This window comes from Notamacropus eugenii, chromosome 2 (assembly GCF_028372415.1).
Source record: "Notamacropus eugenii isolate mMacEug1 chromosome 2, mMacEug1.pri_v2, whole genome shotgun sequence".
Classification (NCBI taxonomy): Eukaryota; Metazoa; Chordata; class Mammalia; order Diprotodontia; family Macropodidae; genus Notamacropus; species Notamacropus eugenii.
In genome coordinates this window covers 266,045,173-266,069,402 of record NC_092873.1, presented here as the reverse complement: position 1 = coordinate 266,069,402, position 24,230 = coordinate 266,045,173, and the positions used below count along the sequence as shown (strand labels likewise).

Genomic DNA, 24,230 nt, shown 5'->3' with positions numbered 1-24,230 from the left:
GCCGCGATCGCTTCCATTCCTCTCCCGCTCCCCCGCTCTCCGGGCAGCAGCGGCGGCAGCAGCCTCAGCGGCGGCGGCGGGAACTGTGACTGTGACGGCGGCGGCGGCGGCGGCAGCAGCGCTGGCGGCGACCGTGGCGGTGACGGTGGCGGCGGCGGCGCCGAGCCGGGGGGCGCGCGGCGGCGGTGCCGGCCGGGGCTCGGGCCGGGGCCGGCCGCCTGGCAGCGGCAGTGGCGGCGGCGGCGGCGGCGGCGGCGGGCGGGCGGAGGGGGCAGGGGAGGGGGCGGGGCCGGGGGAGCGGACGCCGCGGAGGCCTCTCCGCGCGGCGGCGGCGGCGGCGGTCAGGACGAGGCGGCGGCGACGGCGGCGCCGGCGGCGCGGGGGGCTCGGGCTCGGGCTGATGGCGGCGGCGGCCGCCACCCCCGGGGCTGTGCTCTCCCCGCGCCTGTGCGACAGCAACCCGGCTACGCCCGGAGCCCAGTCCCCGAAGGTGAGCGGGCCCGCGAACGGGGAAGGCGCCGGCCTGCGGGGTCCCCGGGCTCGTCCCGCCCCTGGGAGCCCCTAACGGCGGCCCTTAGCCCTGGGGGTCGCCAGCCCCATCGCGGGCCGGACGGGGTCGGGGTACCCCGGAAACAGGTGCAGGCGGGCGGGGTCCCGGGAGGGTCTCTGCAGTTCCGAGTCAGGGCCACAAGCTAGGGAAGTTGCCAGGGATGTGCCCGTCAGCCTCCCCGAAAAGTCCGGCCCCAAGCTGTCAGCGAGCCTGGATACCGAAAACACGGAAGAGGAAGGGAGCAACCAGACGGGGCTTAACCCCGCTTCGCCTGCGGGTCGTTCCTGAGCGATTTTTAAGCCACCCCCCTCCCCCAAAAGTTCTCAGGTAGCCCCAGAAAGGAAGTCTTCCTCGATCTTGGCCCTTGCTTGCTTCGCCCCCCGGGCGGCCCGGCCTGGCCTCTGTGGGCTGGCTGTCGGCATCGTTTGGGACACCCGGGCCCGGACAGAAGTCTCCACAGTTCAGGTCGCTGCCAAGAAAGGACTTGGTCCTGTTTTTGTGCGGTTTGCTCAGGTGTATCCGGATATTAACTCGGATCTTAAGTTCACTGTAAAGAGTTTTTAAGCTCCGGATAACGCCGCAGAACTGGAAAGGTTTTGTAGCTAGTTACATTTTTGGCATGTCCACATGTGTGCAGTCACAAAGCCGTTGGAGTATTGAAGTAACACTTGTAATTATTTCAAGTTATTGAATTTATAGTGAGTCACTAGTTTACTGGAGAAGTTAACATAGGACCACCACAAAAGAATCTCATTCAGGAGACCTTTTTCATCCAAGACACCTTCAGTTTTACTCCGGAACTTTGTTTACAAAATGACCTTTTTGCCTCTTTTTGAAAAAGAGGGATTAAGTTTGTTTTGCTTGGATCTAGCAGAAGCATTGAGTGGAACTTGGAAAAAGGCAAATTTAGATTTCATGTTAGTAAAAAACTTAGAAATACCCAAAAGGGAAATGGGCTGTCTTGAGCAAAGGCTGGATAACCACTTGTGGGATTATGTTGTTTTGGGGATTTTTTCTGCATCCTTTTTTATAAGCACTGGCCAAAATTGGAATGAAAATTGCTCCTGAAAATATGAATAGAATATTACAAGAACACTTTTGCATGCATTATTTTGCTTGATCCTCAACCATTTGAATTAGGAAATTCAAATATTATAATCCTCCCATTATATATGACCTCAACACAGTTGAAGTATAGAGTCAGCCTTTCAGTTTGTGAGACCCACCCCACCTCTAACTAGCTTTATGACCTTGGATAAGTCACTCAACTTTAAGTGCCCCAGGCACTTTTTTTTTTTTTTTTTTAGGTTATACATTTGGGTGCTGATCTGCTTTAAGTGGAAGGTGTTTTCAGACTAGGAGGTCCCTGTGCAATGAAATTGAAAGATGAAGTTCCTTCCTCCCCTCTGGAAAATAAAATGCAAATGAGGAAAAGGTTCCGAGGAGTTCTAACTTATCTCTAACTAGTGAAAGAAGGGAGACTTCAGCTGTGAGTGACAGTGATAGATCTAAATCCAAAGTACCATATTGTATCTACACTATGATGTAAATGCCACGTATTTTATTTTTTAAACATTTGCCTAGATTTTCAAAACTGTGAATCTGAGTCAGCATTTTCTTTTTTAGAGAAGCTGACTAAAAAAATTATCAATCATGGAAAAATAAACCAGCCTTTGACCAAAAATTAATAAAGCATATGCTTAAGATAATACAAAAAATGGAATCAAAACTAGGGCATTTTGATATTTCTGACAATTTTTATTTGCATTTTTTCTTCAACTGGATTTTTTAAGTACAAACTGGAAAAATGGAGATCTTCCTATTTTGCAAGGGGGAAGAACTAAGGACAAAATAAGAATTTAAATATTTTTAAATGAAAGGGCAGAGAAAAATATCCAAATGAGCATATGTAATCTTAGAAGTTAAAAATACTTTGTGGCTTAAAAGTCATGATTAAATGTTGAAAGAGAAGCAAATACTTTTAAAAACTCATCTTGAGATCTAGTAAAAAAGTTGAAATACAGCAGTTAGACATTGAACAAACACTGTATTTCAGGCTAAGTACTAGGGATACAAAGGCAAAAACAGATCCTGCTCTCAAGGAGTTAGCCTTCTAAGGGGAGAGCCAACCTGTAAATAACTATGAACTAATAATAAAGTCAGTCATCTCAAGATTAAGGATGTAACCACTCTAGATTTGGAAATTGTCTTTTTTTTAAACTGGAATTCTTTTACTTTGAAATGATGATTTTATTGGTATGAGAAAATCACAAATCCCCTGAACTTTTCTAATGCGCTTCCTCTGGCTCTTCTAAGATTTCAGAAGTATATAGTAATACAGGGGTTTTCTATTATTCACTTTTGATTTTCACAGTAATCACTGACTTGACACCTTTTATAGTTTCTTAATCTTCATATCTTTTATAGCATTTTTTTGTCTTGGTAATATTCTGAAGCCAACCTTATAACCATCAGCAAGATCTCCATTGCCCTTTGAGTACTTGTAATTTTAATTTTCCTAACATTATTGTGTGTATGATTTGCATTGGTATAGCATCATCAGGAGAACAATGTATAATGCTCAAGAGATGCTAGATTCTAGCATCTGAACTTGACAGAACAAATCCCCTTAAATAAAAGGATCTGTTCTGTGAAGTTTGGATTCAGTCAGAGGGCCACACTTGAGAACCTAGAGGGCTATGCATGGCAGGTTCCCCACCCCTGTTTGCTAGAAGAACATCTGCTAGAGATCAGGCGTAATCATATTTGGAAAACTAGACTATTTAATTTTTAAAAACAAATTTTTATTGATTTAATTTGTTTTTACATCATTTACTTTTCCCAGTGGGTCTCTCACCTTTTCCAGAGAACCATGTTTTAAAGGGGAAAAATGTTTGACAAAAGTAACCAACAGATGAAGATAGGTAGTTATTGGATAGTACCATCCACTGCGGCAGCAAGCACTTTGTGATTGTTCAAAGCATTGCTCATACAGGAGAAGACCCTTCCATCTGCTTCTTTGTCATGATGGGGGACCATGGGTATGGAACACTATGTAGAAGTCAGACTGTTCCAAAATAACCAACATTTATGTAGCACTTTAAAGTTTGCAGTAGTTAGTAAAACATTTATTAAAGCACCTACAGTGTGTCAGCACTGTGCTAAACTCTGGAGATAGAAATACAAAAAAGGAAAAACAGTCTTTACCTTCAAGGAGCTTACAATCTAAGACTGCATAGAAAAGAAAACTGAAAACAAGGATGGAGAGGTAACAGGCATGGAAGCATGGTAAAGAAGTTGGAGAAATCTCAGAAGTAGTGCAGTCAGGTGGGAAATGAGAGCTTGGGTGTTGATTATCTCATTTGACCATCACAACAATTCTGGGAGGTAGTTACTGTTATTTTCCCTGTTTTACAGATACGGAAAGAAACTGAGGCAGATGGAGATTAAGTGACTTCCCCAAAATCACACAGCTAGTACATATCTGAGTCCATCTTTCTGACCCTAGGTCCAGTTTTCTATGCACTGTGCTACCTATCTTCATCTGTTGGTTAGTTTTGTTGAACTTTTTTTTCTCTTTTTTTTTTTATTATTCTGGGAGGGGTAGAAATGAGGGATCCTGTTGATGTAAAAATAAAAAAATCAATAAAAAAATTTTAAAAAATAAAGAAGTATTCAGTTTTCCAAATATGATCTACTCTGATTTCTTCCTCATTTTTGGTGCCAACTAATTATTCCACATGTGATGCTAGTCCAAGATATGTATGTGGGTATACTGACTTCTTCAAATTTTCATGTAGCTGCTTGGCATAGTCTGGGCCATATGTTAGTATGACTGAACTCTGCTAGGAATGAGTGGTGGGACAAACAGCACAGGTTCTATAGTCGAGATCTGGTTTGAAATTTAGGTTGTCACTAGATATGGGCATATTACTTGGTTTTCTCATATGTAAAATGGGCATAATCTTTCTGTAGCTATTTGAAAGGGTTGGTGTGAAGAAAACATTTCCTATACTTTAGTGCTATTTAGACAGGAACTTTGGGCTTGCTGTGTTAGTAGAATGTATAGTGCAATGATAACATGTGTGAATAAGTGTATTTGGAGAACCTTGTCATTAATAACAAATCTTTTGTTTGGGTTCTGCACAAGACCATGACACTGGCAAACACCTTAGGAAAACATATGTGTTTCTGTATACACTTTGCTAAATGTCAATTCTCAGATTGTTAGTCTTATTAACTTATCATACTTTGAGGAGGGCCTTCAAAGCTGCATTTTTCTCTGCTGTATTAAATGCTTTTTGAAAATCAGTAAAAGGCATAGCTAGATTTTGTTTTTTTATATGTCAGATTTGTGATCAGAGAAGTGATTGGATGTAGAAGACCATTTTTGAAAGCCTACGTATGTAGCCTTATCACATTTTCATCAAAGATAATTTCAGTTCATGCATAGACCAGTTGTTTATAAAAATACTGACTTACAGGTTCCATTTTACATCTTTGTCTACATCTTTGGCCTCTTTTATTTCTGGATTATAATATATATTTTCAACATATTTTTCACTGACTTCTACTAAGTCCACTTTTGCACTGAATTCAGCAATGTTTTTCAGAATGTTTTCTTAATTTGGAGGAGCTTGTCAAGTTTTCAGTAGAATTTCTTTTCATCCTTTAACATGTTGGCACATAGACTGAGATTGTCTTTTGCTCACACATCACTTATGTTGCAAAGGGGATCAAGTGTCCTGTGAAATGTTTCTTTTTAGCTTTATCTGTATGATGAATTCAATTCTGCAGACTCCTTTACATATTTGTTTTACCTGTGACTCATTCTTCTGTTTAGTTTCTTTATGTCTTTTTTCATTTATACTGAAAATGTCAGTATGGATATGAATCAGTTTATCTAACAGTGTCTTGTAGTCAGATATTTGAACCAAAATCTAATATTAAAGAGTGCTAGTTGTTATGAGCCAAGATGCTAGTAGATTCACAGTATCTTAAATTAATCCTCTGAGCTCTATGCAACTAACCAGGGTTGTTGTAAGCCAGGAACCCAGAAACAGATCCAGGTTAGTTTGAATTAACTTTACTTCCAAATAGATTGATGTCAAACTTAGCTGTGAGCCCTTATGGCAAGGACCCCTCTATGGATTAAGCAGCAGGCTTGTAAGACTTCATACAATCTTCTTGTAGGGCTTTTACCTGGAAGTCATTGAGTATGTTTTATTAAAGTAATTGCTTATCTCAGTTCTCAGGCTTCAAGTGATGCATTGCAATGAGTACCACTTCCTGGGTACTTGCAGTTAAATTTATGACTGTAGATGATTTAGCAACTGTTATCTTTAGCACCAGTTTCTCTCTTTCATCACTCTTTCAGCTTTACCATGTAGGTAATAAAAAATATCCTAACAGTTGGAGCCCTTTAAAGGTAAAATAGGCTGCCTTGGAAGATCATGGCTTCCCCTTCACTTGAAGTCACTCTAATCATTTGTGAGTATATTGTAGAGGGAATTCATGTTGGACCAGTTACATTCCAGTTGGCATTCTGTGAAGTGGAAAGGGGCTGCATGGTACAGATAACCATTTTGTGGTTTTTTGTTTTTGCCTGTTAAGGGCATTTCCTTGGACAAAAACCAAAAATTCTCTACTTGGTGGTTGATCCCATGATGGTTATTTAAATTTAGTTCTGTAATTATTCTAGTAGAAGATTTATTCAAGACTTTGCTAGCTTGGTAGAACCTGCCAAACTTTGGATCCTGATGGCATAGCTTTTGAGAACCTATGGTCACAGGGAGGCATCATAGAAAGACTTCTTTAAAGGACAATATAGATAAGGTTACTTAAAAATAGAAATACAGGCATTTATATATCTTGCCATGCAGCTTGTTTATTATTTCCTAAATATTTCTTTCCACCAAAGTTCTTCCCTGATGTCTTGTTGTGGCGTGGTAGTAATCCTCTCTTCTAAAGTCTACCATCAGTAAGTACAAGCCTTGGCAAGTTGTTCTAATCTAGAAAGCTTTTGTCTAATTCTGACCACAAATTGTATGTGTATGTGTCATTCAGGAAGCTGCCTAGTTAAATTTGTAGAGGCTTATGATAGTAAATTTGGCCACTGAGTTATCTTGAGCACAAGTAACTCATGAAGACTTAACTTTAAGACATAAAGTGGTTATGGTCTTCAAAGATGGAGAAAGTGCCTACATTAATGAATCAGTGGTCTTTTGAGGTTGAAGCACAAATAAAAACCTTCTCTTCTTTTGACCATTCCTTTTGATTCAACACTTTTGGAGCAGATGAAGACAGATTCACTCAGGATACGGCTTTATGTGCTTTAGTTGAATCTTGTATAATCTCCAAGAAAATGTAGTGTCTAAAATTTGATACTAATTGCAGTACTTAAATGTAACTTTCTAATTCAGTCTTTTCTGAAGTCTTTGTTTAAAAGGTATTAATGATATCAATCATCAAGCAGCTGCCCCTTGGGCAACTAAAATTCAACATGTCTGAAAAAGAACTCTTATCTTTCCCTCCAAGCTTACCCCTCTTCTGAACTTAGCCATTTTTGCTGAAGGTCATTAGCATCTTTCTAGTTACCAGGTTCACAATCTTGTACTTAAACTTGACTCTTCTCTCTTCACATCTAGTCAGTTGCCAAATCCTGTAAAACATAACATCTTTCATCTCTCCCTTTCTGTTTTCTCACATGGGTATCCTCCTAGTTCTAGTCCTCATCACCTGTGCTTGGGCTATTGCAGCAGCCTCATAATTGTTCTCTCTGCTTCAAGGCTATTTCTTCTCCAATCCATCCTCCATACAGGGCAAGTCTGACCATGTCACTCCTTGATTCAATAAACTTGAATGGCCAGATTCCTAGAAAAAATCATATACTTGTTGCCTCTGCTTCCTCTCCTCTCACTTCTCTTGTTCTAATTTGGCTTTCAACCATATGGCTTAATTGAAACTGTTCTTTGCAGAGTTAAACGTCATTTGACTTTATTGACTCACTCCTTCCTCACATATATTCTTTTGTTTCTGAGTTTTCACATCATTATTTTCTCTTGTTGCTCCCACCTGTTTTACCACTCTGTCTCCATCTCTGCCCATTTGCTGGATCATCATCAGTATCACCATTAAGACCCCCCCTTTCATTCTGGATCCTCTTTTTTAAACCCTCACTTGGCAACCTAATCAGCTCCCATGGGTTTAAGTATCATCCATATGCAGATGACTCTTAGTGTTGCAAGTCTGGTCTTCTCTCCTGAGTTCTGTATCACAGACTGCCTGTTGGACATTTCACACTGCCCCAGAAGTGACAGATAGAATTTTCATTTTAATTTCTTCTGATCTCTAATCCCATTAGTGCTTTGAACTCAATGGGAACATAGGTATGTACATGTGTATTGCATCTAGGTATATACTATGCTTATTTGTTTTTATGGTTTGTTCTAGTTCTTCCTAAGGAAGATTTCTTTTCCTCCATCACTCTTAAACCCCTCTTAGTGTTCCAGTTCCCAGCATCCTGTTTATAATGAGGGAACCCATTGTTCTTAGTTTAACGGAAGATTATTAACATTCATAAATTGTTTGTACCCTGTTATTTGTGTTGGTGAACAAGAAGGTAACACTTGTGTAACTTATTTTGCCACTCAGCTCTTCAGGTCAGCAAAGTTCAATTTAGCTAATATTTGCTCAGTGCTCTAACATTTATTAAACCATTGCCAGCTATATTCACAGCACAGTTCTAGGTACTAGGGGACGCAAAAATCGAATAAAACATGATCCTAGTCTTTCTGGAGTTTACAGTCTCATAGCTAGATACAATATAAATTGTGTTTACATTTACAGTAGTAACTGTAATGCTGAACAAGACAAATAAATGAGTCTTTAAACAAATTGATTATGTAGCATTCTGATGGAAGGAAGAGACTTGAGTAACATACAAGAACAGTCAATCAAAGATTAAACTTTGAAGGAGTAGGGAGAGACATACATTCTCTGTCCATTTTAGCCTTGAGAGTCTAAAACCTGTTTATTCTCCTTTGTCCAGCTCTGACCTAGTTTTGCTAAGTAGTTGTGCAAAGAGTGTCATTCACTGAAGAAAATCTATGAAGGGAATTACTGATATATGTATACACACACACACACACACACACACGTATCAGTTTTTAAGCTGGTCAGTAACCATTAATCAAGAAATCAGTTATTGGTACCTATGGTGACCCTCCTGAGAAACCTTTGCAATTCAGAAGTTAGGGGGTAGACCCAAGTCTGGGCCAGGCAGTTATCAAAATAGAAACATGTCTTTTAGAAAGCCCTCAGTCCTAAAGTCCCTTGTTTACTCTTTTCCCTTTTTTAAATCTTGAATTATAGGATGATACTGAAGAAAATTCCAATGATGGCACCCAGCCATCCAAAAGGAGGCGAATGGGCTCAGGAGACAGCTCTCGGAGTTGTGAAACTTCAAGTCAGGACCTTGGGTATTGACATTTTATTACATAATGATATTTCAATGGTGTTTTATGTTTTTCTATGCTTGTGTATTATTTTTTATTTCGGCATTAGTTAGCTGATAGTCACAAGTATTCTGTTCCTGTTTCTCACAAATTTCGTAGTCTTTATAATATGGTTTTGGTTTGGTGTCCTTACTGTCCTTTGCACACACTCATTTCTATTCAGTAAACATTTGTTAAATGTCTACAGTGAGCTGAATACTGCCCCTCCTCTTGTATTCTTTCTGAAATGCCTTTTACTTCTTTAATCAGTTTAATGCCCCTTTTTGTTCTTCAGAGGGAAATTTAATACACATCATCATTGTATATGTCTTAAAGCATTTGAAGGACTTTCATGTAGAAAATACATTTAGACCTATAATGCAGAACTTAGACCAATGGATCTGGAGGTTTCAGAAAGGTATATTTAGGCTTTAGCATAAGGAAAATTGTGCTGACATTCAGAGCTTTCCAGACAGGGAATGACCTTCCTTGGGAGGTGGGAGTTTCTCCTCATATAAGGTCTTCAACTAAAGGCTGCCTAACCACTTATTGGGGGTAGGAAAGTGTTAAAGGGATTCTTGGTCAGGTGCTGCTTAGACTAGATGGCTGCTCTGAACCCTTCTAACTCAAAGATTCTGTGATTCTGATTCTGTTCAGGGAAATGTCTCATCTCTTTTACTTTGACTTAGGTGTCACAGAAAATCACACTATAGTTAGCAGAGCCACAAATTTTCATAATTTTTCATTAATCTGTTACGTTTACCTGGTTTAGGTTTTAGACTCATCTGAACTCAGCCTTAAAAGTGTTGATAATCAGTGATGATCCCTGAGAAAGTTCTATTTTTAACATATGTAATAGGCAAGGTGCAGTCTCACTTAGACTGTTATAATAGCTTCTAATTGATCCCTCTGTCTTTAGTCTGTCCCCAACAAATCCTTCTTCCAAACAGGTACCAAACTTCTTCCTAAAGCAGAGGCCTGCCCTTGTCACTCCCTTGCTCAATAAGTTTGAGAGGTTCCCTAATGCATCTAAGATAAAATACAAATACCTTTCTGGCATGTGAAACCTCACAATCTGACTCTCACATGTCCAGACTGATTTCACATTTTTCTGTCTCACACTGCAGTTTGGACAGTCACCTCTTTGTCATACCCTACATTTGCACAGGCTGACCCCATGCCTGGAATGCATTCATTATACCTCTTAGAATCCCTGTCTTCCTTCAAGGTTCAGTTCAAATGTTCCTCCTATTTTTGACCTTTCCTCATTCTCCCCCATTGTTATTACCTGCCCTTTCCCAGAATGGTATTTATTTTGTATACATTTCATACTGTCTTATGTGTGCATTTTCTTCTCTCCCCACTACACCCCCAAGTAGGATGTAAGAGTTCTTGGGGACATGAACTACATCATTTTGTCTTTGTGTTCACGTGGTCTTCACAGTCTCCTGCTTGTTGAATGAATGTTGTCATTGTAGAGTGAAGCTTAATTGAGAAAGACATCTTAGAAAAATAAGCTCTTCTTGAATTGAAAGATGAGGGACATGGTTTGGTTAAGAAGAAATGTAAGGAATTCCCATCAAGGGTTTTGGGATCATAGATTGAAAGCTAGAAGGGGCACTTTTAAAGGTCATTGAGACCAACTTTCTCATTTTATAGGTGAGTAAACAAAAATAGAAATTACTTAATCAAATTCACACAGTTGTAGTAAGTGCCACAGGATCGATCCTGACTCAGATCCTTGGATTGAAGCAGCATAGTGTAATGGGTAGGACATTGGACTGGGAGTCAGGAACACCTGGGATCATAACTTCCATCAGACATTAAGTCTGTGACTGTGGGCAAGTCATCTAACCATTCTGTGCCTCAAGTTTCATCATCTGTAAAGTGGAGCTGAACGCCATGACCTCTTAGGTCCCGTGCAACTCTTAATTCTATGATTCTGAATCCAGAACGCTTTGATATAGATAGGGCAAGAACAAGAAGATTGTAAGGAGATTGATCTGATGGCAGTTAAAGGATTAAAGTGTAAGGACTTCTGAGATATGAAGTCGGTTTCACTGGTTTGTTAACTGGGGCTCAAACAAGATTTTATTATGGTATAGAATTCAATTACACTACAAAGTTTCTGTCTCAATAAGACATTATCATGATGTTTTGAGTTTACACATCTGACACTTGCAAATTCATGCCAGATTCATCTATGTCATGAAAAATGGAAATAACATTTCATCCTGCTACAAAGATAGTAATTTTACATGTTATCTGTGGACCAGAATACATGCCATAGTGATTTTTTCCCCTATTCCTCTCAGCATTCTTTTGAACATTTAATATAGTATCATTCAAATTTTTCTTTTGGTGGTACCATTATCTTTCTAGTCACCAAGGTTTGTAAGCCTGTAGTCATCCTATCATCCCCTCCCCCTCTTGCCTATACCAGTCACATCCTGTCAATTGTATCTCACCTTTCTTATAACCATTCCCTCTTTCCCACCTTCACAGCCACCACTCTAATTCAGGTCCTCTCACCTGAACTATTATTGAATAACTTCTGTTTTGTTACTTTGCCTTATTGATGTCTTTTGTTTTTATGTAACATTAATTTCCAAATATGTCATCCTTACCAACTGCCTTGTCTAGGAAAACTTTTCTTGTAACCAATATGAAAAAAGAAAGGGGGAAGATAAATAATTCAGCAAAGCTGACCACCCCATTGGCCTTTTCCAACAGCATGCAACACTGTACACCTATAGTTTTCCCCACTCCTGCAGTGAAGAGAGAGGTGCATTTTCTGAATTCTTTTCTGAATCTTGGTCATTATAAGGTATTTTTACCAAAAAAAACCAAACCAAAAAACCACATTTGTTTATTTATTTTTTCCATTCTTTTTAAATTTGAGTTCCAAATTCCTTCCATCCTACCCCTTTCCTATCCACTGAGAAAACAAGCAAAATATCAGTTATACATGTGAAATTATACAAACCACTGCCATATTGCAAAAAAGATAAAGAAAGAAGGAAAGCAAATTGTACTTCAGTTTGCACTCAGTTTATCAGTTCTCTCTCTGGAGGTGGACAGCATTTTTTCATCTCTCTTGGATCATTGTATTGAAGAGAGCAGACAAGTCTTTCACAGTTGATCATGATTACAACATTGCTTTACTGTGTACAGTGATGTCCTGGTTCTTTTCACTTGATTTTTACATCTCTTTATATAGATCTTAACATGTCTGAAACCACTCCCCTTGTCATTTCTTACAGCACAATAGTACTCCATTACAGTCATATGGCACAATGTGTTCAGTCATTCTTTAATTGATGAGCATCTCTTCAGTGTCCAATTCTTTGCTACCACAGAAAGAGCTGCTGTAAATATTTTTGTACATATAGGTCCGTTTCCTTATTCTTTGATCTGCTTGGGGTACAGATCTAGTAGTGGCATTGTTGGGTAAAAGGGTATGCAGTTTTATAACCCTTTGGGCATAGTTTCCAAATTGTTCTCCAGAATGATTGGACTAGTTCACAACACCACTAACAGTTCATCAGTTTACTTTTTTCCCTTGTCTCCTCCAGCATTTGTCATTTCTGATAGATGTAAGATGGTACTTCACTGTTATTTTGATGTACATTTTTCTAATTATTAGTGATTTAGAACATTTTTTCATCTGACTACAGATAGCTTTGAATTCTTATTCTGAAAACTGCCTTCATATCCCTTGATAACTTATCAATTGGGGAATGGCATTGATTTTTATAAATCTGACTTAGTTCCCTATGTTTTTGAGAAATGAAGCCTTTATCAGAGATACTGTAAAATTTTTTGTTACTACTTCATTGTTTATGGTAACTTTTAGCAAAATGTAGTATCCTTAATTATCTCTTTTAATTAAGTCTATTTTTGCTTTTGCTTTGTTTGAAATCATGATTGCTACTCCTGCTTTTTTTACTTGTTTTAACACTGAGTGTCTTTGTATCTCTTATAAACAACATATTATTGGATTCTGGCTTCTAATTCACCATTATATGGGTGAGTTCCTATTTATAATTTATAAATATAAATTTATAATTTACTAACTGTATTTTCCTCTGTCCTCTATCCTTTATCCTGTTTTCTTCTGTTTATCCTTTTGTGTCTCTTTTTATCTTGTCCATCCTCAAACCCTCTGTTTTGCTTCTGACCATTGCCTCCCTTAATCCACTTTCCTTTTTTATCACCTTCCCACTCCCCATCCACAATATCTTTTATCTCCTTCCCCTCCTATTTTGCCATTGGGCAAGATTGATTTCTATATCTCAGTGTGTGTATATTCTTCCCTTTTTGTGCCTATTTCCATAAGTCAGTTTCATGCATTGCCCACCACACCCCTCATTTTTCTCTCCATTGTAAAAGCTCTTCCTTGAATGCCTCTGTTGTGAGAAAAATTTTCCCATTCTGTCTCCCCCTTCCTTCTTCCCTTGTCTTATTGACTCATACTCCTGCCATTGGTCTATGAACACGCCTTTTAACTGCTCTAATAATAATAGTTTTTAGGTGTTACATATATTATCTTCCCATATTGGAATGTAACCAGTTTGACTTTAAAGATTTGTGTTTGAAAGTCAAAATTTCTATTCAGTTCCAATCTTTTCATCAGCATCGCTGTTTCATTAAATGTCCATTTTTCTCCCCTGAAGAATTATACTCAGTTTTGCTGGGTAGGGCATTCTTAGCTGGAATCTTAATTCCTTTGCCCTCTGAAATATCATATCCAAGCCTTTAAAGTGGAAGCTGTCATATTTTGTATGATCCTGATTGGCTTCACAGTACTTGAATTGTTTATTTCTGGTACCTGCAATATTTTCTTCTTGCCCTGAGAGCCCTGGAATTTAGCTATAATGTTTCTGGGAGATTTGGTTTCTTAAAGGTGGTGAACAGTGGATTCTTTCAATTTCTATTTTACCCTCTGTGTCCAAGATATTGGGGCATTTTCCTTAATAATTTCTTGAAAGATAATATCTAGGCTCTTTATTTTGATCATGGCTTTCAGGTAGTCCAATTTTTTTTTTTTTGAGGTAATTGGAGTTAAGTGACTTACCAAGGGTCACACAGCTAATTAGTGTCTGGGGTCAGATTTGAACTCATGTCCTCCTGACTCCAGGGCCAGTGTTTTATCCACTGCACCACCTAGCTGCCTGTAGTCTAAGAATTCTTAAATTCTCTTTCCGGGATATGTTTCCCAGGTTAGTTGTTTTACCAGTTAGCTATTTCACATTTTCTTCTATTCTATTTTTTCTTTCTTTTGATTTTGTTTCATTGTTTCTTCTTGCCTCATAGAATTATTAGCTTCCACCCTCTTAGTTCTAATTATTAAGTAATCATTTTCTTCAGTGAACTTTTGTGCTTCTTTTCCCATTTGGCCAGTTCTACTTTTTAAGGAGTTCTTTCGTTCAGTGAATTTTTGTGCCTCTTCTGCTGTTAGACCAGTTTTGTTTTTTAAAGTATTGTTTTCTTCAGTTTTTTTATGCCTCTTTTATCAAGCTTGTTTTTTTCCCCAATTCTTCCCCTACCACTCTTACCTCTTTCTTTAACTCTTCCATGAATTCTTGTTGGGTCCAGTTAGCATTTTTCTTTGAGGCTTTGCATGTAGCTGTTTTCATGTTGGTATCTTATTCAGAGTTTGTCTTGGTCTTCCTTGCTATGGTAGTAGCTTTTTATGGTCAAGTTCTTATTGTTTTGTTTGCTTATTTGTCCTTTATATTAAAAATGGGCTTTGCTCACCTGGGGGTGGAAAGGCTGTGTGCCAAGCTTCAGGTCAAGTTTTTTGTTCTGCTGTGTTCAGAACTAGTTCGAAGGGTCTGCAAATTTTTGGTGCTTCCAAGGTGATGTGATCCCCTGTGCAGCGGGTTCACTGCTGCCCTGAGGCTAGTGTTCCTCTTGGCCCTCGAGCTGTGACCAGGTCTCCTCCTATCCTGCAGCTGTGAGTGCTAATGCACCTTTCTGCTGTGAAACTGTGACCAGAGCCCTTTCTCCCTTGTGACTGACCACATGCTCACCTTTCCATCCTGGAAATGAAATCCAAAACTGCAACCCAGAACTACATATGGGCAATAGAGTTTGCCAATCAGTGCCAGCTGCACCCAGTGCCAGCAAAGGGTTCTATGTGATTTTCTGGCTAATTGGCAGAGTCCTTCACTATCTCTGGGCTGAGAGCTCCTGAAGCTGCTGCTTTTGTAGTCACCTTCAGGTTCCATAGCTGGTGCTACTGCCATGCTCTGGGCTAGTTCTCAAATGCCACAGACCTTTCCTGTAGACCTCCCATATTGTCTTAGGCTGGAAAAATGTCTCTTTCTGACCTTTTGTTGGCTCTACTTTCTAAAATTTGATTTGAGGAGTTATTTTAAAATTGTTTGGAGGGGAATGTGGGGAGAGTTAGATGGGTTCCTGCATTTACTTCACTGTCTTATCTTGTAATATGTCGTCTTTTAATTGGTATTCCTGCCTCAAATCTTTTTCCTTTACCATCTCTTTTGGTGCTTCCAAAATACTTTTCCCATCACTGACTGGCTCAGAAACATTTAGTAGCTTCCCATTGTCTATAATGTCAGAATAAAAACTTAGCATCCAAAGGCCTCTATGCTCTGACTCCAACCTCTTTTCTCCGGATGTATTTGACACTACCCTTGACATGTACTCTGACCCATATAGTCTTGTTCTATATTCTTCTGCTTCCATGCATTTGTGAACACTTTCCTCATGCCTGTAATAAACTTCCTGTACTTCTCAACCTATTAAAATCATTGTATTCTTTCAGAGCCCAACTTTCCCTGACCTACTGCCTTATTTTCCACTCATCTCATATCAACTCCCACCTGCTGACAGTGTTCTTTTCCTCTTCAAATGTTCTAAGAACATTTTGGATCTCCCTTTCACCCTCATCATACCTTATCTTGCATTATATTTTTATGCCTGTTTATACATAAATAAGCAAAGGGCAGAGATTTTATTTTTTTATATCTTATACATATAACTGGAACAAATTATATAAGTTAAGTCGTGCCATTAATTTTCTTTACTTATTTCATGCATAAGGTGTGAAATGGCCTCTGGCATATACTTTTGAATAGCAATTAGTTTGGTAACAAAACTTCATTCTTTGAAGGAAGATTTGATTTTTTGAAATGTCCAGATATTTCAAGTCAATAGTGGTAAAGTGGCTGGTTAAGCTAAGTAGTCACATTTTTGGTCAAATTGTATGGTGCAAGCCTTTCTTTGGTGATTTGTGAGCTGGCTTTGGAAAGTAATTCCAAAGAAGAGTGAGCATCCAAGTATTTTGAGCCTTGGCAATGTCTTTGGAATAAATTTATAACCCCACAAAGTAACTACTTTGAATGGAAAGTCATTGGATGTAGGTTTGTGGTATATGTGTGTTCTCACATAACATTTTTATACTTCATGTTATTATGTATATATGTCATGATGTAGTGGTTTGAAGACCTTCCTTGGAGTCAAGAAACTTGGGTTCATATATTTCCTTTGATACATTGTAGCAGTGTAGCAATGTGACCATTGGCAAGTAAGTCCTTTTAGGCCCTCAGCTCTCCTGGGAAGCTCTTTAAGTTTTTAAGTTACAATTTAGTTGTTAATCTATGTTAGTGGAGGTTGTATAGGGAGTTCCTTATGTGGATGAAATAGGTCAGTTGTATCTCTATATGAGTAGCTGCTTTTATATATACAAAATCCACATGTGAATAATATACAGATAATAAATCAACAATATAGTACAAAGAAATTTAGTATATATGCATAGACATACATAAAACATATACAATATACATATAGTACACACATGTATATATAAACATTTTAAGTCCCATTTCCGTATATCTCATTGCTGTAATAAGCTTATTAACTTCCTAGAGACAGAAAACTTCTGCCTGTTTAGGTCTCTTATGGTATCTAGTATAGGACTGTATTTGCAGTTACTACTCAATAAATCTGTTAAGTGAATGTGCATTCTCAACTTGTTTCTTTGTGACTACACATTGTCTAAAGGGCAGATGTGAAGGAGATTTTAAGAAAGTGTTGGATTTCTTTTCCACTAGCTAATGAACAGGACTAAAATTAGAATTGGTATGCACCCAGAAAACTAGATTGTTGCTTCTTCATCTGTCCTAGATTTTTGCTGATAAGACTAGTACTTATAAATCTGGGTCACATTTGACTTACGGATTTGGTGAGCCAGAATGTCCAAACAACTGGTTTCATTTCACAGAGCCATTTTGTGGTGTAATTAATTGCTGAGTTCTTGTTTCCTGTCCAATAGATTGTGGAAGGAGAGGCAGGATAAACAGTGCTTTCTTAGGTGTTAAATCAACCTTGACCTTTACGTAGGTGCTGAAGTGAGACGGAAAGAATGGAACTGAGAGGCCAATGGGTCTTATTTGGCAGCTAGGTGGCACAATTGGTAGAGTGCTGGTCCTAGAGTCAGAAAGACCTGAGTTCACATTTGTCCTCTGACATTGACCAGCTTTGTTATCTGACAATCACTTAACCTGTTTATTCCAGTTTCCTTAACTGTAAAATGGGGATAATAACTGTCAGGATGGTTGTGAGGATTAAATGAGATAATATTGTGAAGTGCTTAGCATAGTGTCGGGCATATGGGAAGAGCTATGTGGTTTCTGTCTATTAATTTTGTTCTGTGAACTGTTTTGCTCAAAAACATACATCTCCCTCCTTTTTTTTTTTTTTTTTTGGAATAACTACCTTGTGTGTATATATATATGTACAAATCAATACAGTGACTGTATTTTCAAGACCAAAAGTTGATGCAAATGGTTATTTTCTTTTTGCATAGTATATTCTATGAAAATAGGTCTGTTACATAAAATTCAAGATGTATGGTCATGTGTACCGTAAACGACAATGTCAACTTTATTAGGCTTTGTTGTTTAGTGTATTGTTTTTCTCCTTTATTTCTCCTTCTCATTTATCCTTATTCATTGGGAATCAAGAAAATTTACATATGGTAGCAGTTACAGGAAACAGCACTTAGAATTTGGTTTGTTAATAGTAGTGTTTTCAAAATATTACTCACTAAAGGAATAAAAAGTTTCTTATTTATTTAAAGCCTAATTTTTCTTCCTTTACTGTATCTGTGCTTAGCTTTAGCTACTTTCCAGCAGAAAATCTCATAGAATACAAATGGCCACCTGATGAAACAGGAGAATACTATATGCTTCAGGAGCAAGTCAGTGAATACTTGGGTGTGACCTCCTTTAAACGCAAATATCCAGGTACTTAGGATTCTAGTTTATCTAAGAGACCAAATCTTATCTGTAGCAAATAACTTTTTTATTTTATATTGTTATTATATTGTTTTATATTTTACATTGTGTGGGTGAATCACAATAAATTTTCAATTTCCTTCTGGTTAACTATATCTAATCACTGATATCAGCAAGAATCTGGGATGTTTCCCTCCACTGTCAGTTTGTATGTTCTAAGAAAATGTTAATTAAAACCTAATTAAGAAAACCAATCAAAGAAAATTGTAAGCATTAGCTGTCCAGATATTTTTGACACTGTTTTAGATTATCCATGCCATTATTTCCCCACTCCTGCATGGAATTAAGTTGACAATATAAGATGGTTCTGCCTTGGAGAAAGATTAAAATAGTTTATCATTTCAGGCAGTTATATATTATACCTTCTTACACTAGGATTGTTGTATATGTATTTTTTGTTTTAAATTTTAATTATGATTTCAAACTGGTAGAATTAATTGGGCTCAAAGTGTAGCCATTAATGGGTTGATATGTGTAGAAAGGGGTCTCTAGAGGAAGATCGCAGGTATCTTACCTTGACTCTGCGTGGTTAAACATTTTTATCAATGACTTGGATGTTTTGACAGTTATTAAATTGGTAAATCAGTGAATGTCAAATTGACAAACTTTCTCATGTACTTGTGAGATATGAACTAAAGGAATGTTACGGTTAGATTTGAATTTGGTCAAATGTCCAATCCAAAAAAGTGATCACTAAATGGTTTTATGTCACCTAGGAAGGAAGGGAAGCTTCTAGTAGATAACCTGAGGGATCTGTATTTGGCTTTTTGCTGTTAACATTTTTGCATTGACTTCAATAAGAGCATGGAAGATATGTTTTATCAAATTTCCAGATTATACAAAACTGAGAATAAAAATATTTTGGAGACAAAGAACACCTTGTGAGAACTTTGACTTGAATCTATATTCCTATTTGGTTTGATTATCTTAAAGTCCTATACTTTGGTTTTTAAAATAATCAATTTAAAAAGGACAAGATTGAAGGGTTTTAGTAGAGTACCAGCTCCACCATCATGTGGTACAGTAGCCCCAAAAGTGAATTTGATCTTTGGCTTCAGTGAAAAACATGGTATTGAGAACCACTAGGTATGATAGTGCCCTGGTCTGCCCACAGCTGGAGTGTATTGTGGAGTTCTAAATTCCACATCTTAAGATAGGCATTGACATGTTGGAAAACATCCAGAGAAGTGTGACAAGGGTGATGAAGGTCCCTGAAGTCATATCTTGAAGGTTTGGTTGAACTGGGAATATTTAAGTTAGCAAAGAGAAGAGGGGCTGTCACCAGGAAGAAGAACCACACTTGTTTGGCTTTCTTTACCTGAGAGCACACCTAGGAACAGTGGGTTAGAAGTTACAAAAGTGCATATTTATATCAGGAAAAACTTGTGAAAATTAGTTGTTGAAAAGTCGAATGGGCTGCCTTGGGGAGGTGGTGAAGTCTGGAAGTGAGTGCTGGATTGACCACCTGTTAGAAATTGTAGAGGAATTTTCAGTCAGGTATAGGTTGAACCTTTCTAAACTCTTAAGATTCTATGATTCTAGAATCTTGTCACTAGTTGTCACTAGAATGTTGTCACTAGTTCCTTGATACTGAATATATAATAATACAAAACCAATTTTTTTTTTATTTTGTAATGTTTAACAATCACTGCCATACAATTGTGATTTTATCCCCCCCACCTACCCCCCACTCCCCCCCTCCCTCCCCACGACTGCATACAATTCTGTATAGAGTCTACATATACTTTCCTATTGAGTATATTTTCACTATAGTCATGCTATGTAGTCAGACTAAGATAAATGAAAGAAATCGTATAACAAATCAGAACATGATACACAAACACATACACATACACAAACATGATCTGCTACAATATGTGAGTGACTTCCATATTTCTCTCTCTGAGTGTGGCAGGCATTTTGCCTTGAGATCCTCCATTGGGATTTTTTTTTTTTTTTTGGTAAGAAGTTCTTGTGTTATTACAAAAATCTAAGTCTACCAGAAAAAACTCTCACACACTGTGGTTGTTGCTGTGCATAAAGTTCTCCTGGCAAAACCAATTTTTTAAAAAGAAATTTATTTTAAAAGCTTTTTCTTGAAAGTTCTTTTAATGTACATCTGATATTTGAAATAGATAAATTTCACAATTTTTAATAGCATTTTGTTTTTTTTTGGAGATTTAGAGCGACGAGATTTGTCTCACAAGGAGAAGCTCTACCTTAGAGAGTTAAATGTCATCACAGAAACTCAGTGCACTCTAGGTAATAAAAGATTTTAATTATTTTAATTGTATTATTATAATTTAATTATAGTACTTATTAACAATATTTACAAAGTGTTTTCAAGATAATATTTGTGAAGTACAGTCTGGCACATACTAGGTGCTTAATAAATGCTCATTCCCTCTACTCTCTTCCCCCTTTGGATATATTTTGCCTTCTTAAAATATTAGGCAAAATTAGGCAAAAATTAATATTTAGATTAAAAAAATCAAGATTCTGAAATAAAATCGCACTGCTATTAATTATTAGAAATTTAAAAGAAAAACTTGATAAAAATTATATAATACAACAATTTTCTTAAATTGTTTTGAAGGGATCATGTGGATACTAGTATTTGGATTTTTTTGAATAACATCTCATTTGTTCTATTTGTAAAATTACTTCTAATGTTTTGAAAACAAGTCCTTATTTTACAGATATCTAATTTTTAGACTGGTAAACAGACTGCACTTATTTTATAAGTTCTGTGGAATCATCTGGTTTTTTTCCTTAATTTTACTTTAGATTTATTTAAGGTCATATTCCAAGACATTTTTTTCTCTAGTTGTTAGATTTCTTAGGATAGATCCATGGGAATATTTTCCAAAACTTTATGAGAAATGACTTTTACGGATTTATTTTAATTTTCTATGAATACATTTTTGTGGAGCTTGAATTTGAATTGACAGTCATTTTAGGGGACTGAACAATAAATGTATTGTGTTGAAAATATTTCTCAATTCTATTTTCAGGATTTTAATCATAAGATATTTAAAAATCAGTGAAAATTGCACATCTTATATCCAGTATCAAGCATATCCAGTTCATTGAAAATATAGATGAATTTTTTTCCTACATATATGTAAACGGGTCCAAAATTTTCCTCCATTAGTCTTTTTCTGATAGCTCATTGTGGTAGATAAGTAACACTGAGATCTCAAAGACTGTGCTAGTGGAACAGAAGTTCTGGTGGGTGCTAGTAAGCTTGAACAGTTTGAACAGAGATCTTCCAATGGCCTATAGTCTTGTCTGTTATCTGAGGACTAATCTGATTAAATTTAAAGGTTCATCCCCAGAAGGTTGATCACCAAGTGATGAATTTTTTCAGCAATAGAAATTTATGAAGGCATAGAGAGGCTATGATCTTTTATGATCTTTCAGTATAGGTAGAGGGAGTTCGTTCCCTACTTTATACTAGTGATGTTAAACTCAGATAGAAATGGGGGCCACCAAGCATATGTAAAGATCATTATTGCTGCATATTGGCTTAGAAAACCACACATTAACGTTACCTATGTATTGTTTTTTTATTTATTTTGTTAAATATTTCCCAATTACATTTTAATCTTTTTGGGGGTCTCTGGTATTGTGGGTACATTTGACCTGCAGGGCTGTGTATTTGATGCCTGCTTTAAACTGTTAAAGTAAAAGGGAGGTGAGTCTTCAATGCATAGGATTTAAAAAGGAGCCTGGCTAAAAAATTAAAATTATGTGAGTTGGCAATTTGTTAATAGGCTTAATTTTTAAAAAATCATTGGAGGTTTGTTTAGTTTTATATTATGACTTTCTGATTTTTATTTTGCAAATATTAGCAAGAGTATTTGTAGTATTGAAAATTTGGGAACCCTTTAAATGTTGGCAGCTAAAGGGAAAATGAGATTATTAGCAAAGTGGTGCATCCCTTTAGCATTATTATTCTTTTTATCCAAAATAGGTCTAACAGCATTACGTAGTGATGAAGTAATTGATCTAATGATAAAAGAATACCCTGCTAAACATGCAGAATATTCCGTTATTCTTCAAGAAAAAGAGCGTCAACGAATAACAGATCATTATAAAGAATATTCTGTAAGTGATCTCTGATTAAAGTCTGCTTTGCTTAACTGTGGAAAGGTAAGGTTTTATAAGTTTTGTTTTGACTTTGAGTATTACCATTATTTCAGCAAATGCAACAACAGAACACTCAGAAGGTGGAAGCCAGTAAAGTGCCGGAATACATTAAGAAAGCTGCCAAGAAGGCTGCCGAATTTAACAGCAATTTAAACCGAGAACGGATGGAAGAAAGAAGAGCCTATTTTGATTTACAGACACATGTAGGACAGTTTAAATTGATTGATCAATTAATATAGGTCATTAATATAGTAGAGGTTTTCTCTGGTTTTCCTGTCTTTGTCTAACGAACTTCTGATAGTATTTCTTTATGATTTAAGCCCCACATGCTTCCAGTAATGGAATGAGGTAGTATACCTCTCCTTTTTCCTCATAAAATTTAAAACACAAATAACATTGCATAATGACAGTTGCAAAAGAAGAAGCAAGAATAAAAGACCAATTAAGAGGAACAGAAAAATATACTAAGAATCTCAGAGGAGTTACTTCTGCTGTCAGCTGTGCAGTAGAGTGGAAGCTCCTGGGGCGCCTGGGTCTTTGTCTTTTACCTTCTGGGCCACATAGCACATATATAGTTATGCATAACTAGATATGTAACTGTGTATCAGAGTAATAAATATATTAATACACACATAGATGTATATGTATTTTCTTTGATTATATGCTTTCTTTAATTAAATTCAATGCAGGTTATCCAGGTGCCTCAAGGAAAATACAAAGTATTGCCTACAGAGCGAACAAAGGTTAGTTCGTATCCAGTGGCCCTTATTCCAGGACAGTTCCAGGAATATTATAAAAGGTATTTAATGCTTTTACTTATTGTTAGAATTGACTGACTTTTGAACTAAGCTAGTTTTATATGACTTTAAAACTAGCAAGAAATCTCTCTACCTCAAATGTCAGTTTAAGAGGTATTCTCAGGTCATGCTAGGGAAGGAGATTGAGTTCAAGAAGTATTCGGGCCCTGTCGCTAGGGTCCTCTGTAAGCTAGCTCTCCTTTCTGCTGCCTGTCCTATTCTCTTTCCCATGGATAACCCTGCACCTCAATTTTTTTCTTTCCCTGAGTCTTCAGAATGAAGGGGAAAGGAGAACCCTGCATAGGCTCCAGATTATCCTGCTGTTTCTTAGGCACGGCTTGTACCTGGCTCTGGCCTCCTTTTCCAACTCCCATCCTAAGTGCACCACACACAGACACACACACACACAGACACACACACACACACACACACACAGACACACACACACCATTACATCATGATGTTTAGTTCAGGCAGGTCAGCAACTTTTTTGTAAGGGATATGCAACCTATTTAACTCCTCCCCTTTTGGCAGGCTTTGTTGTTGAACTTTGGGAGAAATACTTCTGCCAATGAGAGTGAAGGGGAGGGCTAGTAACTGACACCAGCAGAACTAGGTCTTGTGAGCTCCTAATTTAGATGAAACAGATTATGATAGAGAACACTAAATTTATCTGAAGGGGAATTATCAGGCTTAGAAAGGGTTTAATATGTTATTGAAATTTACACCCTACAAACACAGAATGTCACTTTCACTCTGATCCCCCCACCCACCCATAGTGTATTTTGATAATAACATAATGCATACTTTATATTATCCAGTCAACAAAATGTTGTTAGGATTTTCTCTTTTCAAACAATTTTGACTTCCATGAAGGCAGCTTGGTATGGTAGAAGAAGCAGCTGAG

The 24,230-nt window shown here is 37.5% G+C and overlaps 1 protein-coding gene across 5 annotated transcripts in view; it reads left to right on the top strand.

The window, feature by feature from the left end:
* Window positions 1-341: 341 nt before the first annotated feature.
* Window positions 342-24,230, top strand: part of PHF10 (PHD finger protein 10) — a 32,967-nt gene continuing 9,078 nt past the window's right edge. The window contains exons 1-7 of one of the 5 annotated variants that reach the window (XM_072643940.1): window positions 342-490; window positions 8,924-9,030; window positions 18,193-18,323; window positions 20,559-20,636; window positions 22,351-22,484; window positions 22,580-22,729; window positions 23,216-23,325. In XM_072643940.1, the coding sequence (XP_072500041.1) occupies window positions 401-490; window positions 8,924-9,030; window positions 18,193-18,323; window positions 20,559-20,636; window positions 22,351-22,484; window positions 22,580-22,729; window positions 23,216-23,325 (800 nt within the window). In that variant the 5' untranslated portion in view covers window positions 342-400. Of the gene's footprint in view, window positions 491-1,857; window positions 2,040-8,923; window positions 9,031-18,192; window positions 18,324-20,552; window positions 20,637-22,350; window positions 22,485-22,579; window positions 22,730-23,215; window positions 23,326-24,230 lie in introns of those variants that run through there. The other 4 variants (XM_072643939.1, XM_072643942.1, XM_072643941.1 and 1 more) reach the window with 4 other exon arrangements.